General features: G+C 52.8%; 1 protein-coding gene across 11 annotated transcripts in view; it reads left to right on the top strand.

Annotated features, from left to right (window-relative positions):
- The window catches only part of SYNJ2 (synaptojanin 2), a 117831-nt gene that overhangs the window by 31817 nt on the left and 68342 nt on the right, over positions 1 to 17672 (top strand). For all 11 annotated transcript variants that reach the window (XR_011535566.1, XM_070603069.1, XM_070603077.1 and 8 more), the window contains exons 3-5: positions 4420 to 4690; positions 8777 to 9002; positions 16784 to 16867. Coding sequence is in view for 10 of the 11 variants with exons in the window: in XM_070603069.1 (XP_070459170.1) it covers positions 4420 to 4690; positions 8777 to 9002; positions 16784 to 16867 (581 nt within the window). In the remaining variant the exon portion in view is untranslated. The remainder of the gene's footprint in view (positions 1 to 4419; positions 4691 to 8776; positions 9003 to 16783; positions 16868 to 17672) is intronic.

Here is a 17672-nt window from a genome sequence, read left to right as displayed (position 1 = left end):
AATGACTTCTGAGACCCTCCCTGGGCCCGATTTCCTTCTTGGCTGTGAGAAAGCTGATCCTGCCTTAGTGAAAGCAAATCCTGGACCCTGTACTCAAGGGGAGCAGCAGAGGGGACGCTCACACACCTGGGGCAGGTGACTACCACCAGCCTCACTCCTGTCCCCCTAAGAGACACCTTCTCTGTAGGAATCATGGGCCAACACCACACTGACAGGTGGGCAGGGGGCCAGTGACCCCCAACAGTCTGGTGCTACTCTAACTAGGAGTCTTTCCTTAAACCTGTAGCATGTGGTGAGCACACGAGGCTGATAAACAGGATTGGGTAGATGCGGTCATGAGGGTATTGGAGTAAGGAAGCTGCGTGCTGGGCTGAGCAGGGCCGCAGGGCCCCTTCTAGAGTGGCTGTGGCCTAGCGCAGTTCTTCTGGCCTCACAGAGTCTGTCCCTGGCACACAGACATGGTTAGTTCTAAGGAAAACAACTTCCAGGTCCCCAACTCCGTCCTATTATTGATTTTGTCTAAGAATGGGCCTGTAATGAGGGGCCGGTTTCTCACTTCCTCTGTCCCACCCACAGCCGCCCTTCTCCCATCTTACCTTTCTCCCATTGCCCCATACCTCCGGGGTGCCAGACAAAGGGACAATTCAAGATACTGTAAGCGTGTGGAGGAAGTAAGTCACCTCAGTGACTAGGTGACAAATTTGTTTACAAGTCAGGTGATATTCAATTCTTTGCTTTCCACAAAATTGAAGGACTTAATTGGGGGTTCAGCTGACATTTTCACAGTGATTTTGTCATAGATCATTGTTATTTATTTTTAGCATGTAACTCAGAAGGACTTTGAAGAATTCACTGACATTTCTATAATGAAGCCCTTTCTCCTCCCCTCGATGGATTAATGTGAACCAGGTTTCTTAGTGTTGACATCTGTAACAATGCGAAATAGAACTGAAATTGATATAGATCTAGTTTCGTTCCGTCAATAAATAATATTTATCGGTGGATTTATGCACTCAAAGTCCCATCCATCTCAGTAAGAGACGTCTTTCCAACAAATCTTTACTTTTTATGTTAAGTGAGTTTTTAGCAAAATGTTTTGTTCCCATTGTTTGATGGATCATGTACTTCAAAGTCATTGCAATGATGACTCAAACCAGGAGAAACTCTTTTTAAACACTTTGAGCTTTAGGATCAGCCTAATCAATACAAGAAATGGAAGCACAAAATATGTTCCATTAGGATGAAATTCTGTGGGGAAGGTGGGGTGGAAATAGGCGTGAAAATCCCATCTATTCGAGAAGAACTGGAATACATTCCTTCATTTATTCCTTTAAATAACAGGCGATGATGAGAATCAAGCCGCTGTCTAGATTGCATTGGATACTGGTAAGGAAGCCCACAATAGTTTCATTTTTACATGTCAATATTTAGCATGTGCTGGAAAATGTATTACTCACAACCATACACAGTAACAATGAAAACTTTTGTTGTCAGTTGAAAAATGAGCAAGCGGTACATGGATCAAGGACACTCTTAGAGAGATAGCCAGCCAAAGAGATGACAGACTGCTGGACCTTAGGGCTGGCTGGAGCCTGGGCCAAGGCGAGACCCACATTTGCATTCTGCGTCCAATACAGATGCACCGTGCGCTTGGGCAGGTGACTCAGCTCCCTGGGGGCCAGTCCCTCGTGTGAAATGGCAGCTTTGTCAGGCAGGTGGGTGATAGTTCTGCAAGGATACAGTGGAGGGCATCAGCTCTGGAACTGGACTTGGCTTGAGTAACTTGCCCAGGTGGGGTAGCCAGAACGTGCCTTCAAATCCCAGCTCCGCCACTGTGTCGCCTGAGGCAAGCTAATTAACCTCTCTGGGCCTCCATCTTCCTTCCTATAAAATGGGACTAAAATTGGTACCTCTCCTGTGGGTTGCCGGGAGGAAGTCTGTGGCCCTGTGCCTGCTGCCCGAAAGCGCTGACTTGAGAATTAGCTGTCATTAGAGCACCTGGCTCCCACGTACTTCCACGTGGTGGCTTTTATTCACTGCACTGTCTCCTGAGCCCCTCCCCCCAGGACTCAGGAGCCCCAGTTCTCAGTGGTGGTGGCACCTTCCCTTTGTCCTCATTTATTTTAAGAGCTTTTTTGTGCCTGCTGCCGCATGCCCATCGCAAGCCTCCCCCGGGCGCTGCCCTGCACAGGAAGTGCCTGCTGCCTTCAGAGCAACCCGGGCCTCCTGCCAGGGACTCGGTCCCCCCACGCAGAGGCTGTTGAGGAAGTGCTGCTAGAAATCAACTTCGAGGCTCGGATGGAGAGATGTCAAGTGAAATTTCCCTTGCCTGGCCTTGAACCCACTGCCTACAGAGTCTAATCTTGGGCTGGCAGACTAGACCCCAGGGATGGTCCTCCAGTCCCTTCAAGGGGTCGGTTCTGGGCTCTGCTTTTCCCTGTGCTGAGCCCATCAGAGCAGGTGGATGGGATGCTGGCCAGTGGCTCCAGCACAGGTGGTGGGAATATGTGCATTTGTGGGGCTGTGACTTGACGTCAGCCCCACCTTGTCTTCCAGAAATGACACCTGTCCTACTTAAGAAACTCAGCCCCCTGACACCTGTCACTGTGCCCAGCGGAACTGCCTTATTCTTACGTTGTTTTAAAATGGTTTCCTGATGCTCTGACTGGAGAGGTGGGCTGTGAGCCACAATAGTGCCTCTGTTGGACCCACCCATCAATAGACATGGTAGGATGCTGAATGAGGGATCTTTACTAAGAGCCAGGCGTTACCTGGCCCCAGCAGCACGCTTCTTCCTGGTAAGTGTGAGGAGGGAGTCGGGGGGGTGGTGAGCAGTGGAACTGGAGTCCCAGGGGTCTTTTATCAGAGTGTCCAGAGATCTAAGAACACTGACCGCCGTTGCTTCAGATCGTGACACTGACCATCTGGAGAAGATCTTGGGTCCTTAAACCTCAGCAGGGTGGGAGGAGTGTCCTCTGCACCAGAACCACACAGCCCCTGAAGGCCAGTTAGTCACCCAAGTCATCTCTCGGGCCCTCTTCTGAGACAGTGGAGAGTGGGGGTGCTGTCCCACTGTCCCCAGGGCAGAGCCTTGCTGTGCACCCCCACTCGTGGCATGTGTTTGTCAAGCGCCTTTCTGTGCCAGGGGTCTGCTCTGCGGTGGGGGATGCGTAACAGCCCTGGATGGTGCAGTGGGGACCCCGGAGAGGGAGGGGTCTCCTTCTCCTCGTAAAGGGGTCAGCTGTGGTTTGGGTAACCCTTTCCCAAGGGGCAGGGGGCTTCAGCTGCTCTCTCACTGGCTTATTTAGGAAGTATTCATCAAACTTGCTGTGTGCAGCGTTAGGATATGACAAGGAAACAGAGCCCCACCCCTGAGGAACCCCAGTCTACTCGGGACACAGATGGGGAAGGAGCCTGTTAACTTTGCGTGTGATGAGGGCTAACAGGGATGCTATTGGCACATAGCAGGGGCACCAAGGAGCAGGGAAGGCTCCTTGGAGGAGGCACTGACCCAGAAGGGTGGAGAGGAGTTCTCCTGGAAAAGGAGGTTGGCAAGCAGGATGGTCCTGATGAGCACGAGGAAGGCTCGTGCTGTTCTGGAGGGTGGAGGCAGGGAAGCTGAGTGGGGAAGGAGTTGTGGAAGGCCTTTTTGGGTGCAGAGAGTCGTGGGGGCATCCTGGACAGAGGCAGCATCTTGTGCAAAGGCCCAGGGGTACAAGGGCATAGGGCACATTTGAGGGTCTGCAGAGGACAGCTCATGAGTGCTGCTGGATCGTGGGTGTCGTATGTGAGGAGGGACGAGGTGGGCAGGGTCGGGGTGGGAGGGCCCAAGAGGAGTTCCCATTTTAGTCATGTGGGGAGTGGGAGCCATGGAAGGAGTTAAGCAGAGGAGGGAGGTGTGCAGTCAGGTGAGTTTGGGAGGCACCCCCAGCGATGGAGCCTGGAGGACCCACCCCACCTTGGGACCCTGAGCCAGACTGGGGCTGAGGATTAGTGGGGAGGGTGGATTTGAGACGTGGCAGATATGGGGTGAGGTGTGGGGCTGGGAACGCTCCAGGCCAGTAGCCCTCAGACTCTGGTGGGCACGGGACCACCTGGGGGCTTGTGAAAGCACAGGCCTCTGGCCCACCCCCAGAGGTCTGGGAGGGGCTGAGACTCTGCATTTCTAACAAGCTCCCAGGTGTTGCTGCTTATTAGGGGCCGGGCCCTGAGAGCCACGGCTCCAGGCACAGGCTCCGGTGATGGGGCCGATTCCTGGGACCCTGACTTTAGGAACGCAGGTGCCACCGGATGTGAGGTGTGGACAGGAGTCATGGAGCGGCAGTAGGAAGAGGGACAGTTTCTGCCCCTGCGTCCTCTGAGCCACTCTGCAGCACGCCAACTCTGATCCTAAGCCCTGGCATCCGATTCCCCTTCCAGGTGGCGCTTCCCTGAGCTTCCTGGTGTTGGTGACTGGCTGCACGTCTGTGGGCAGAATTCCAGAGGCCGAAATCTACAAAATCACCGCCACCGACTTCTACCCGCTCCAGGGAGAGGCGAAAGAGGAGGAGCGCCTCACTGCCTTGAAGAAGATCCTCAACTCGGGCGTCTTCTACTTCTCGTGGCCCAGCGATGGCTCGGGCTTCGACCTCACCGTCCGGGCGCAGAAGCAGGGAGACGACAGCTGCGAGTGGGGCAACTCCTTCTTCTGGTGAGGGCCCGGGCCCCGCGTCCCCTGCCCCCCAGGTCACACGGAGTGCGGGCTCTGACGGGTGCCTGGGTCTTGACCTCCTCTTTGCATTATCCCCAGGACCTGGGTGACCTCTGAGAGCTGTGATCTGGGCCTGCTGGCTCTCAGCACAAGGAGAGGAAAACTAACCTGGATTCCCCACCCCCGGGTCAGGGAAGCTGTTCAAAGGGGTCTAGTGTGGACTGAAGAGAGAGCATCTGCTCTATAAGCAAAGAGCATAAGAGCCACATCTCCAGTGCCTCCTAAGTGCCCAGCCAATGCTCAGTGCTTCTGCGGGCATTCACCCTCTGGCTCCCTCGGCCACCCTGGTCGTCCTCCAGCGTCCGCATATTTACCGCGGACGTTCATAACGCACTCATGATCCAGGCTCAGTTGCAGTTCCCTGTGGATAGTAACTCATGTAATCCTCCCGGAGATCTATGCGGTGGGGTCTGGGATCCCCATTGGACAGATAAGGAGGCTGAGGCTGGGACGAGAGAGGGAATTTGCACCCAGGCATTCTGGATGCAGAGTCCCTGTTATTGATCACAAAGCCAAGCCAGCCCCATCAATGGGGAAACTGAGTCATCCTGCCAAGGTGATGTGCAGTAGTGTGAGAGGACAAAAGTGGCTGGATTTCACGTACCGATGATGTTTACGGTCAGTGGTAGCCAGCCCTGGTGGTCCAGTGGTCGAGATTCGGCACTCTCACTGCCACAGCCCGGGTTTACTTCTCAGTCAGGGACACGCCACTGTCTGTTGGTTGTCATACTGTGGTGGCTGCGTGTTGCTGTGATGCTGAAAGCTATGCCACCGAGATTTCAAACACCACCAGGGTCACCCATGGTGGGTGGGTTTCAGCGGAGCTTCCAGACTAAGACACAGTAGGAAGAAGGATGTGGCCACGCACTCCTGAAAGAATTGGCCATGAAAACCCTATGAATAGCATCAGAGCATCATCTGATAGAGAGACAGAAGGGGAGAGGATGGCGTAGAAAGACCGGGCAGGGATCCACTCTGCTGTGCACAGGGGCACTGGGAGTCAGAATCCGCTCGAGGGCATTAAGTTCAACGGATCATCTGGGTGCCCCTTCATGGACACAGGTGGTGTGGATGGCCGTGTAAACGTGTCAGTTATCTGTTGCCCTGTCTGTGCCTTGGGGTTCGTGCCCCTGACAAGTCCTGGGAAACGGGGCAGTGATTTACAGACAGCAGTGCCCAGGAGCAGGTGTCAGTCGTGCTCTTCCCCTCAGATTCACCAGGAGAAATGAGTCGGAAGCAAAAGTGATGAAAATCCTGCAGTGGAAATCGTTCCAGTAGACTCATATACTGAGATGTTCTCAAAATTCTAGGATTGGCGAGGTTTATTGACGCCTTTTATTTGTACCTCCGTCCCTTTGCCCAAACAGAGGACGTCATAGGTTTCCATCATCTGATAAATGTTCTTTCTTTGGTGCATCAGAGCCCCCACAAGTGAATTCTGGGCTTCTGTCTGGGGAAACGGGGGCTTCACCATATCCTTCCATGTGTCCCGGTGCACGCCACCCCCCAAATCCTCTTAGCTTCTCTGGTTTTGTTGAGTTTTTTGGGCAGTAACATGCCCAAACTTTAAAATGCACGTAAATCTCCTGCTGACCTTGTTAAAATGCAGATTCTGATTCAGCAGGTCTAGCCTGGGGCTCGAGACTCAGCATTGCCAGCAAGGTGATGATGGTGGCATCGATGCTGCTGGTTTGAGGACCACACTCTGAGTAACGACGTGTCCAGAGGATGGAGTGTCTGTGAATCACTAGTTCCATTTTGCGGGACCAGCTGGTGCATGCACCCCTTGAAGGCAGGCGAGCTTAGGGATGCAGGGGCTGTGGCTTATGAAGGTCTCTGTGCTAAGGCCATCGAGCCATGGTCACCCTGAGGTTCACGAAGTGGAGGCTGAGAGGGGCGTAGGAAGAGGCAGGCTGCAAGTGGACACTAGCCTCTATCCTGAGTTGAGAGGAGGCTGCAACTCTGGAGGGTGCCAGGATGCAGGCCGTACCACACTGTGGGGTGTGGTGTTGGGCTCAGGGTGGCGCCCAAGGAACTGACCACAATTGGGTCAGCCCAGCTGAGTAGTCACGGGCTTGACTGCCGAAACCCACCATCTGGGGTGCCGCATTCGAGGTGTGGACCCACATCTGGAGTCTGACGGGGTCGACCCTGAACGTGGCTGGTGAGTGAGGGAGAGGGTACAGCATGGTGAGGTCATTTTTCCGGGCTGGTTATTGACCCCACTGGTCATTGTTTGCCAGTCCAGCCAAGGCCTGGGAGGGACTCCAAGCTGTTTTCCTGTATCGATTTGGGTCTCTTCCTCCCAGCGTATGAGCTGCCCTCGCCCAGGGCGTCAGGCCAGCGTGACTACAAACAAGGATTATTCAGAGTTGTCCCTTTGGCAGAGGGCTCCTTCTCCTGACCCCTAGTGACTGACAGCAGCTGTGGCTGTGTGGCCCAAGACTCTAGAACATTCTAGAGGCTTTGCCTTGATGCCACCTGCAGATTTAATACATTTGTTACCATAAAGCTGGTTTATCATCTGAATTTTAGAGCGTGGCTCAGAAGAAGGAAATGTGTTTTTGTAAAGTACGCTTAATGAGCATCATTTTTCAGGCAGACGAGTGCTGTGGCTGTGAGAGCTCAGACATGGCCCTGCTCCCTGAGGGGTGTCTCAGCGCCCAGTGGAAGTGTCCATGGCCACAGTCGGGGAGGCTGGTCCAAGAGCAGGGCGTGGCTGCTGCTTGCTGCTTGGAGAAGCTGCCCACCCAGGGTGTCAGAGCTCCCAGCCCACCTCCCAGCAATGAGAAATGCTGCCATCCTTGAGGACGGCTCGAGGGCAAGGGTAGGGCTGCCTCTTTAAACAAATAGGGCGCTGTGAGCTAGATTTGCTTAATTAAACCCTGGAAGGGAGAGGCTCAGCTGAGGGTTCCTGCCGCCCTGGGAGCATGATTGGGGCCTCAGAACCGCACTGCTTGGGTCCCCTGGGTGCACTGGGTGCAGCCAGAGGCAGCTTGTGGTGTCCAGGTGTCCAGAGTTGCCACTTGCACAACTTGGTAAGCTCCAGTGGGTGTTGGGGAGGCTGGGCGAGCAGGAGATGAGAGAAAGATGGAGGTGCGCACACTCTTCATCAAGAGAGTGTGGGGCTGGCCGTGCTGGGCTGGCTGTGCTGGGCCTGAGCTCCGAGCTCCACGCTGCCACTTACTGCCTCCACAATCTTGGGCAAGCCCTTCATGTCTCTGTACCTCAGTTTCTTTATCTGTAAAATGGGGTGAATGATAATACCTTTCAGAGAGGTTGTTTTGAGGATGAAGTGAGTTAATCCATCCCAAAGCACTTAGAATGGTGCTCGGTGCACTGGATAACCATTGGCTGTCATCCCCATTATTATCATCACGGACACCAGGGGTCTCCAGAGGCCCAGAACAATCCACCCAGTGGGTATCAGGAAGAAATACTGGAGCTTTCATTAAGCTTTATGTCCATCTCAGCCTTTTTTATTTATTTTGGGTTGCTTTGTAACGCTCTCATTATATTCGCCTCATGGGATAGGTATATAATTTAAATAAGCATGCATATATTTAATAGGATTTTTATCACTTGTCATTTTATCATTTATTATTATTATTTAACCACAAAGCATATGATTAAATTTTTTTCTGATGGGATTTCTGATTTAAAAATGGGGAGCCACAGGTCCAAATGGAAGCCCCTCTGAAATTCCCTGAAAGGCACGTGGCTGGCTTAAACTCCACATGTGGCTTCCGGTCACTGATATTGACAGCCCGGAAGTGGCTTTGGGAAAGGCCTCCTTCCCTTGGCTGTTGCTCGTGTCTCGGTGGCCCTGCTGTGTGGGGTCTCAGAAGCCGGTGAATGTCCCAGGCCACTTGTCCCGAGTGCAGAGTTCACGGGGAGCCGTGCGCATTCATCTCATCCTCAGTGGGAATGGCAGCCCCGCAGGTGCCTCGTCCCTACCTGCCGTGGGCGCAGTGTTGCCTGCAGGACGCGAGGTGACCTGAGTCACTGTGGGACTCCATTTTGCAGGAACCAGCTGTTGCACGTGCCACTGAGGCAGCACCAGGTGAGCTGCTGTGACTGGCTGCTGAAGGTCATCTGTGGGGTGGTGGCCATCCGCACGGTGTACGCCTCGCACAAGCAGGCCAAGGCCTGCCTCATCTCTCGCATCAGCTGCGAGCGTGCCGGCGCTCGCTTCCACACCCGCGGCGTCAACGACGATGGCCATGTGTCCAACTTCGTGGAGACGGAGCAGGTCAGTGCCCAGGCCCGTCTGTGGCCCCGAGTGGATGAGAGTGGACACAGTCTGAGCAGATGTGTTTCCATTTGGGGGGTATTTGAGGCAGTTTTTGATGACCGTGCCTCCTTACTGTGATAGAACAGAGTGCATAATTGGGGCTCTGCCCGCAAATGGGCCTCTGGTTTGCATGCTGTATCTTTTTTGATTGACTTCTCGTGCTGGGAAAATGTTTACTTGAGATATTTTCAGCTAAAAGGAAGCAAGAATTTTTGCCATGGTCAGGAAGGGTGGCAGTTATTCAGAGAGCAGCTGATGGATGAACCAATAGGATTTGAAAATCTTTTTAAGACAAACATAAGTAGATCAGGGCCAGCCCCCATGGCCTAGTGGTTAAGGTCGGCATGCTCCGCTTCGGCACCCCGGGTTTGGTTCCTGGGTGCAAACCTATGACGGCAGCTCACATACAAATTAGAGGAAGATTGGCAACAGATGTTAGGTGAGGGTGAATCTTCCTCAGCAAAAAAAAAAAAAAAAAAAAGTAGATCAATAACGGAAGGATGAGAAAAGAAAATTATTTTTCTTTCAAATCAACTGAAACTTCACCCTAGCAAGTATTAGCACCTGGGAGTTGTGACATCTGCATGTTAAGCAGCAGTGGCTTTGAGCTCCCATGGAAGATGGTTATAACCATCTGCTTAATTTCTCACTGATTTTTTTTTTCCAAATTCTGTTCTCACTCCTAGAGATGCTGTCTTACAACTGTTTTTTTCCTGTCTCTAACTTGCAATCTGTAGGATGGTTCCACCATGTAGACTAACAGGTGTAATAAATTGCAGGAAAGGACCACTGTGAAAGGCACAGGTGTGATTGGCTGTGGGCATCGGGCTTCCAGCAGCCTGTGTTTACTTAGTGGTCGGCTGGCTCTGCATCCCCTCCTTGACACGCACCTGTGAGGCCTGTTTCCCACGAGGACTTCAGCCAGTTTAATTCAGCACAGATTGGAGTGCTGCCTTCAGTGTGCGAGCGGCTGCCTGTCCAGCTTTCAGAGGCACAGAGGCGAGGAGCGTCCTCTTGGGGTCAGATGCTGAGTGGGAACGTTTGGAACAGGAGCCTTAAGATGAGCGGCAATTGCTTACCTGCAACTTCTGTTCACACTGTCTGCTCTCCTGGATATAGACGAAGCTGGTAAAGATCTGGTTAAAAATGACAGAAAACTTGGCCCCCAGGTGGAGACTGTTTTTCTTGTTGCTTGGTGTCTGCAGGATGAAAAGTACTTCCTTTTGTTGTCATGCCCGCTTTCATGAACAGTTTTCATCCCAGTTTTTCCGCTTGTGCCTTTGAACCATTCAGTTCGTTCAACAGCTCTTTATTTTTTATCACTTGCTATGGACTGGGTGCCATGCTGGGAACTGGGGGCCAAAGGTACAAAGTGTGTTTGTACGAATCAAATACCAGAGACTGAACCTGGAAGCGGAGCCGATTCAGGAGTCCGTCAGTGGCGGCCCTGGAGCGCGTCCCTGCAGCGCAGCTCCTTCTCCGTCCAGCCCGTGCACGGATAATATCTTGCTTCGTCCTCTTGTTCACTGTTCTCTGGATTTTTGCATTTCAACCAGCTTTTTAAAAAATTGGAGTCTTATCTATTATATCCTATCAAGTAAGTCGTTGGAAAATGACTGTCCTCCGTGTCACTGTCCTTTCCTACAAGAGAGGGCATTTTAATGCTGGAGATGTGAGAGGACTGTATGAGTTTCCTTGAGCTGCTGTAACAAAGTCCCACAACCTGGGTGGCTTAAAGCAAACGTCTGAGAAATGTATTGTCTCAGTGCTGGATGCTTGAAGTCTGAAGTGACGGTGCTGGCTGGGCTGCGCTCCCTCTGAAGGCTCCAGGGGAACCTCCTTCCCTGCCTCTTCCAGCTCCTGGTGGTCCAGCATCACTCCAATCTCTGGCTCCCTCTCCGCGTGGCATCTCCTCCCTGTGTGTCTCTCTCCCTTTTTATAAGGACAGTCCTACTGGGTTAAGGGCCCACCCCACTCTGATGTGACCCCACCTTAACTCATTGCATCTGCAATGACTCCATCTCCAAATAAGGTCACATTCCGAGGTGCTGGGGCTTAGGACTTCAACATATCTTTTTGGGGGACACAATTCAACCCATAACAAGGACGTAATCCTTTTAAAGGACCACACTTTAGAAGTAGTGCATTTGGCTTTATGAAAAATCTCCCTCTTGTCTTTGCTTTTCTCATTTTTCTGCAGACTAGGGTTGGGGTCTTTGCTCTGGTTATTTCATCTCCGTGTGCCTGGTGCCTTGTGTTTGTCCCCTCTGAGCCCAATTTACTTGCTCGGGCTTGGAGGCAGGGGCCACCCCCCTTCCCCCAGCGCTAAAATCTGACCTTACTTTGTTGCCATGATCAAGAAGAGGAAAGTCACTTTGGGAAGATAGGGCCAACTCAGCTGCACACTGGATGGCAAATTCATTGCTGATCCACTTGCAGTTTAGCTGTCTGTTGAGGACCTTGTCCCGTCCTTCACCTTGTGGCCAGCCTGGCAAGACCTTAGAGATACCAGTGGCCTGTGCCTCCCCTCCTGGGGCCTATAGCCAGGGCTATTTAAATGGCCTCCCTTCTCAGGACTTGGGGAGGGGTTTCTTCCCATAGCCTTTTTGGTCTTCCTAGTTTGTATTTTTCCTCTTTCCTCCTCTGGGCTCTGGATCACACAGTGCTGCTCTCAGTGAAGCTCTCACCCCCACCTTGCTCCCAGGACCAGTGGGTGAGCCGAAGGGCAGCCAGACACCCCCATTGGCTGTCTGCCCAGCGACGGCAGGCGGCTTCGAATGCAGCGCTCTCCCAGACTGAGAGGTTGCAACTTAACCCCACGGTGATTCCGTTTCACCAGATACACACCCGGCCGTTCTTTGTGGGGCGCGTCCATTTCAGGCTGCTCCCAGTGGACCATGTGCTCTCCACTGTGGGAAGTAGGAGCCCAGGATGATTCACACCATCAGAGCCCCCAAACCATGTGACCGCCATGGCGCGTGGGGGAGAAGGCTGCCACCAGGGGAGGGGAAAAGTCAGTTCCTGGAGCCCATTCCAAGGGTGACCTAGTTGGTAACACAGCAGCCACCCTGAGCCCCTCAGCTGAGTTTGATCGTGAGCCTGCCAGGTGGAGACACAGCAGGAACAGGACGTACGGGCTGGCCCTTGCCGGCAGGTGGCTTCACCCTCCAGGGGGTGCCTCTCTCAGTCAGTGCTCAGGCTGTGAGAGAGACAGGAAAGACAGCAGAGCAATTGAGGGCAGGGAGAGATCTGTGTGCTAGGGGACCGTGCAGGTGGGGCAAGCCGTGGAGGGGGAGGAAGACACAGATGAGATTGAGGAGGGCAGCGAAGGCACATGCTTCCTTTGGAAAGCATCCTGCTGCGGGATGCCCAATGATACTCACAGGACTGGGCATGGTCCTGATGGGGGATCCTCCCTTCCTGGAAGCCAGCTCCAGGTAGTGTCTAGCATAGAAACATCATCCCCTTCTCTAAAAGGCTTACGGAGGCAGGATGAGCAGAGATGGCTGAGGCGAAGCAGCTTCTCCCAGAGGAACGAGAAACTCACGTTGCTCCACTTACAGCAAGAGAGCCGCTTGCTCTCTGTCTCTGGACTCGTGGGATGTTTTTATTTATGGTGCTTTGTAGCAACAAAGGTGCTGAGGTTGATCTAAGCTGTTTTCTTTTTTAGCACAAAAATCTTTCTCTAAGTCGAATCTGTACTTCCCGGCGTTCCTGCCGAGCGCGGCTTTGCCTTCCTGCCCTGCTGGCCGCCTGCTGGTGATGGTACTTCTAAGGATAAGTCGGGGATTGGCGCAGCGGGAGGATGCTCAGCCTGCAGGCGTATGCTGAGCTCCGGGAAGCAGCTTGGGGAAGGGAGGGCGCACAGTGAGCGTGAAGGAAACTTCCCTGTGCCCCGTCCACGTCCACCCGTCTAGGACTGAGGGGATCTGATGGGATCCTGGAGAAGTCATTAGCGAAACCACAGTGGGTTCCTTCCTGGCCAGTTAAATAAGACTCTCCACCGGAAGTAGTGGTCTGATAGAGTAAAGTATATTTGCAGCAAATAGGAGGCCACACAGAATCGTTTCCAGAGTCATAGTGTCCCCGAACAAAGGGAAGCGGGGACATTTATTTCCGATGGGGAATGAATATTCACAGGGGAGAGGTGGGTATTGACTTGCGCAGGCTCAGTTGGAAAACACACTTCCACACACACTACAGGTTATGGCAATAAGGCCTGAGCTCCTCCTGCAGAGATCTTAGCATTGAAAATAAGGCAAAGGTCAGAGGCGGAGCTCTCGTGGTGAGGCTGGTCTGGTTCAGGGAGGTTGGTGACTGCATCTCCTCAGCATAACAAAAGGGAAAAGAACAGTTTGGAAAAACAGTTAAATGCTTCCAGACTCACCCTTGAATTCCTCAGGGCAACTAGTGAGTGACGGATTAGGATCGCTGATGGCGTACGGCTGGTCCTGCTCTCTGGAGCTCGTGGAGCCATGATTGTGAGCCCCTGGTCGGATGGTGTCGTGGGGCAGGCAGAGTGCACCCTCAAATGGGCGGCCTTGGTGGCTTTGCTTATGGTGAAAGAGCAGATGGAGGGTGCATCACAGGCCCTCAAATCAGTGATTCAGTAACAGGGGGTAGGGGGTGGGGTAGATTCTTTCAGGTAGCACAGAGTTGCCTGCTTCGTGAGCTTACGCTTAAAGAAATGGCAGGCTTTGAACCTCGGCCTCCTCGCCCAAGATTGGCAGGAGGAAGTTGGTGCTGAGCTCGTGGCGGCAGGAAGGAGCCTCCGCTGGGGCAGCTCAGACCCTCTTAGTGGGAGTGGCAGCCCTGCGGTCAGTGCATGCAGGTGGCTGAGGAATTGCCAAGTGGTCATTATTTGCAAACAAACGACTAAACAAAGACAGATTGGCAACTGGGCTTCTCCTGAATGCCATGCTCCGGGAGCCAGAAAAGGAGGTGCTTTTGGCATTGTCCACTCTGCCTACTTTTAACATTTTTCCTAAGAGGGATGAACAGTCTTTCTTCTCCAAGGCAGGCTGTGTGTGTGTATGTGCACACATGTAGGGGGGTGTTTTGTGTGTGTACGCATGCGTGTGTGTGTGCTTTTTGTGTGTATTGTATGTTAGGTGCATGCACGTGTGGGTATTGTGTCATGTGCGCACACGTATATGTTGGGTGTGCATTTGTGTGGGGTATGTGTGTGTGTGCACAAGTGCAGAGGCATCCCAGTGTCCCTGGGAGGGAGCCTGAGTCCTTCCGGCTCTGCTCTGAGTCATACCTGGTGCACTCGCTCTGCAGCCATGACTCACTGTGCAGATAAACAAAACCCAAAAAGTCCCCTGGGTCTACCAAGAGATAACTATCTGGCCATTGAAGATGAGGTGGCTGATTAATCCAGGGAGGTTAGGATGACTGTGCACGTCCTCCCAGGAAGGCAGACTGGCAAAGAACTGGTTTGCAAACACCTCATCCGGAAATCGAAGTTCAGCCAAAAGCCTTTTAGATAAAAGTGTATCTACCTGGTCTGCTTGTCCCTTTCGCTTTATGGTCATAGGGTTCCTGCTCCCGCCACTCTGTGAAAGGGGCCTCTCAGGGTTGCCAAGTCCAGGGGGTCCCAGGCTTGCCCTGGCCTGGCCTGGCCTTGCCGCCACACGGCCATGGCCACAGTGGAGTCCCTCCTTCCTGAAATGCCCTGCTGGTGTCCATCCCACCTCTTGTCTATCTTGTCCTGGGTTAAACCCTTGTTTGCGTCTCTGCGTCCTCTGCAGGGGCTTTGTCCACACTCACGGGGCAGCATGTTCCTGGAGGCCTGCCATGCCCTGGGATCACACTCCCTCATTGACTCCTCCTTCTGTGACCAGGTGATATTAACTCCATTGAGAGAGAGGGAAACTGAGGCTGGAAGTGGTTAAGGAACGTATCCAGGGTCATCCTGCTGGGCAATGGGAGTTGGTACATGGAAGCTGGACCCAGGCTGCTGTCCCAGAGCCCAGTGCTGACCTGCTTTCACTCTCCATCCCGCCTCTCCTCCCCCGGGGACCCCAGATGCCCTCTGTTAAAATTACATCTGTGAGGTGAGACATCCCGTCTCCCACTAGTGTTAAAACATATGTTCTTTAGCCCAGAAAGGAAAGCACCATAAATCCATCACGAGTGTTTGATGACCAGGTTTATCCTATCACCTTGGGAACAAAGAAGGTGGTCCTGATGATAGGATGGGGACCCAGAAGTAGAATATTTTCGTGTAGGAGGGAGGAGTGCAGAAATTTGGAGGCATCTTTTCTTCTGGCCCCAGGCGTGGGGTCTGGCGCGCTGTGACTGCCTCTTGGTGTCTTCTGAAGCTGGTCCCGTGTAAGTTCCAGGTTAAAAGGATCGCCGTCTAGTGCTGGAAGTACTGCAATTAGCGCATGTTAATTAAAGCGAAGGGTAATGTTCCTTAGCTTACAGCAGATCCTGGGCACTGTTAGGAGTGGGCTTTATGGAGAGATGTTAGCTGAGTTAGTTTCTTTCTCAGCAATCGGGACCTGTGCAGGTCACACGTGCAGCTCAGTTGTACGCACTGAATCTCCTTGTAGCTGACTCCGCCTGCCATACTGTAACCGATCTGCTACTTTCTTCTCTTTTTGTCAGTAGAATAATAGAGAGTAACAAATGGGCTGGTAGTCAATATCTGGAAACAGACAACCCTTCCTTAACCCAGTGCTTTTCTCCTTTGGGGATTAAGGGATAGAATTTCAGCTCAATAGTATAGCCGCAAACTCATGGAATTCCCGTAGTCCAGGGAAGCTGCGGGCCTGATGTTCAAGTCCTCCGCAGCGGAATTACTAATGAATGTGTGATCTGAGCGTGATCTAGCTGCCTGGAAAGCTGCCCTGTAAGGGAGCAGGCCAGTAAGAAATGGAAAGGACCAGCAGCATCGCCCAGGCCGGCCCTGCCAGGCCAGGCTAGAGTTACTCAGATAAAGGACAGCACATCTGATAACTGCCACAGCCCCACCTCATGACGCTCAGCACTGTGCTTTTTGTCCTTTTAAAGCTCCCTTGTGCTACAATGTCAGTGGGGGCCAGCAGGCCCATGAGGAGTTGGTACCCTGTGTGCGGGCAGAGGAGGAGATATGTGTCTTTAATGTATCGGTTTCATCTGCCTCTATGCAGGTGCTATCACACTGGAAGCTTGTGGAAGCTGTGTTGTGTGTTGACTTAGTGGCATGTTCAAGAACACACTGGCAGAAGGCCAGGCAGCTACAAGTCAAGTCAAGTCTTGACTTGCGTTGTCAAGTACAGGCCTCACTAGTGCCGTCAACTAGGTTTTGGGGCTATGGCTTGTTCATTTCATTCAGTCCTTTTCCAGTCGCTCTCTGCTACTTGGCAAGGTGAAAATAGAGGGCTCCGAAGAAGATCTTAGTTAAATTCCTAAAATGGGGGGTGGGGGGAGCGTTGCTGGGCTTTTCAGGAAGCTTGGTAAGGTGGTGCGAATTCCCTGCCTGCTGCAGCAGACCGTGGGAGGCCCGGCCCCTGCTCTGGACTCCTCGGAGGCTGGTCGGCAGCCAGCATCCCGTGAGTGCGTGGGGCCGGCCTGTGGGTCAGGCAGCAGCCCGGCCACACTGGGGAAAGGAGCAGAGGGCGCTGGAGTGGCTGTCTGCCCTTCATTCCGGCTGGTGTCGGGTCTCAGGCAGCCGGATCCCGTTACCCGGCCTCAGGACATTCGGTTTCATTGAAGAATACTTTTTCCCTTTATGTTTCCTTGTGGTGCAGACTATTTACATGGATGATGGAGTGTCGTCTTTTGTCCAGATCAGAGGCTCCGTTCCGCTGTTTTGGGAGCAGCCAGGACTCCAGGTAGGTAATAAAAAAAGTATGTCCACGTGTGTTACTGTTCCCCCGGCCCTGTCTTCTAAACAGCTGTGGTTTGTTTCTTTTAACCATGTTTCTTTCATGGCGCAGTTTCTGGTCTTTGTCCTCAGCCCAGTTGGCTTGAGCTGAGCTGTCAAAGCGTGCACACAAGCGTCTGTGGGTGTGCGTGCATGTCTGGTGTTTATACAGAAACATACACATTGTGTGTAATTTTCTGATCGCGAGCTCACCGTTGAAGCAGGTTAAGCGGAAGGTCTTTGCTCATGAGTGAACCGCAGGGTCATTGAGTAGAATCACCTTAAGTTAGACCCAAAGTTCAGTGTATTGAAAACATGGCCAAAGATGCTTTTTGGGAGTTGTGACGTCCCAGAGGGCTGTGAGAGGTCCTTGGGGCCCGGTGGCTGTGCACCAGTTCTGGCGATTGGAGGTGCCTTTTGTGGGGCCGCGTGAGAATTGCATAGAGCTTTCTCATGATTTCTAAAAATACACCTTGCCATCCCAAACTGGGCTCTGGTCAGTGCCAGAGGCATTTGGCATGCTGGCTCCTGGGGAGAATTCAGGATGTGGTGCCATGTTCCAAGAACACATTTGTCGTCAATGAAACGCGCACTGCCTCATTCTTGAGTTCCTACCCAGGGGGGTCACGGACGAGTGGACTTGAAATTCCTCAACACCAGCCCTGGATCTTCCTCCCTGGCCTGCAGGAACGTTGGTGCACTCAGAAGACCTCTCTGCCCGGGCCTCTGTCCCTTCGACTCTTCTTACCCAGGACTCTGCATGATGGCAGTTG

This window comes from Equus przewalskii, chromosome 32 (assembly GCF_037783145.1).
Source record: "Equus przewalskii isolate Varuska chromosome 32, EquPr2, whole genome shotgun sequence".
Classification (NCBI taxonomy): domain Eukaryota; kingdom Metazoa; phylum Chordata; class Mammalia; order Perissodactyla; family Equidae; genus Equus; species Equus przewalskii.
This window is presented reverse-complemented; position numbering and strand designations above follow the sequence as displayed.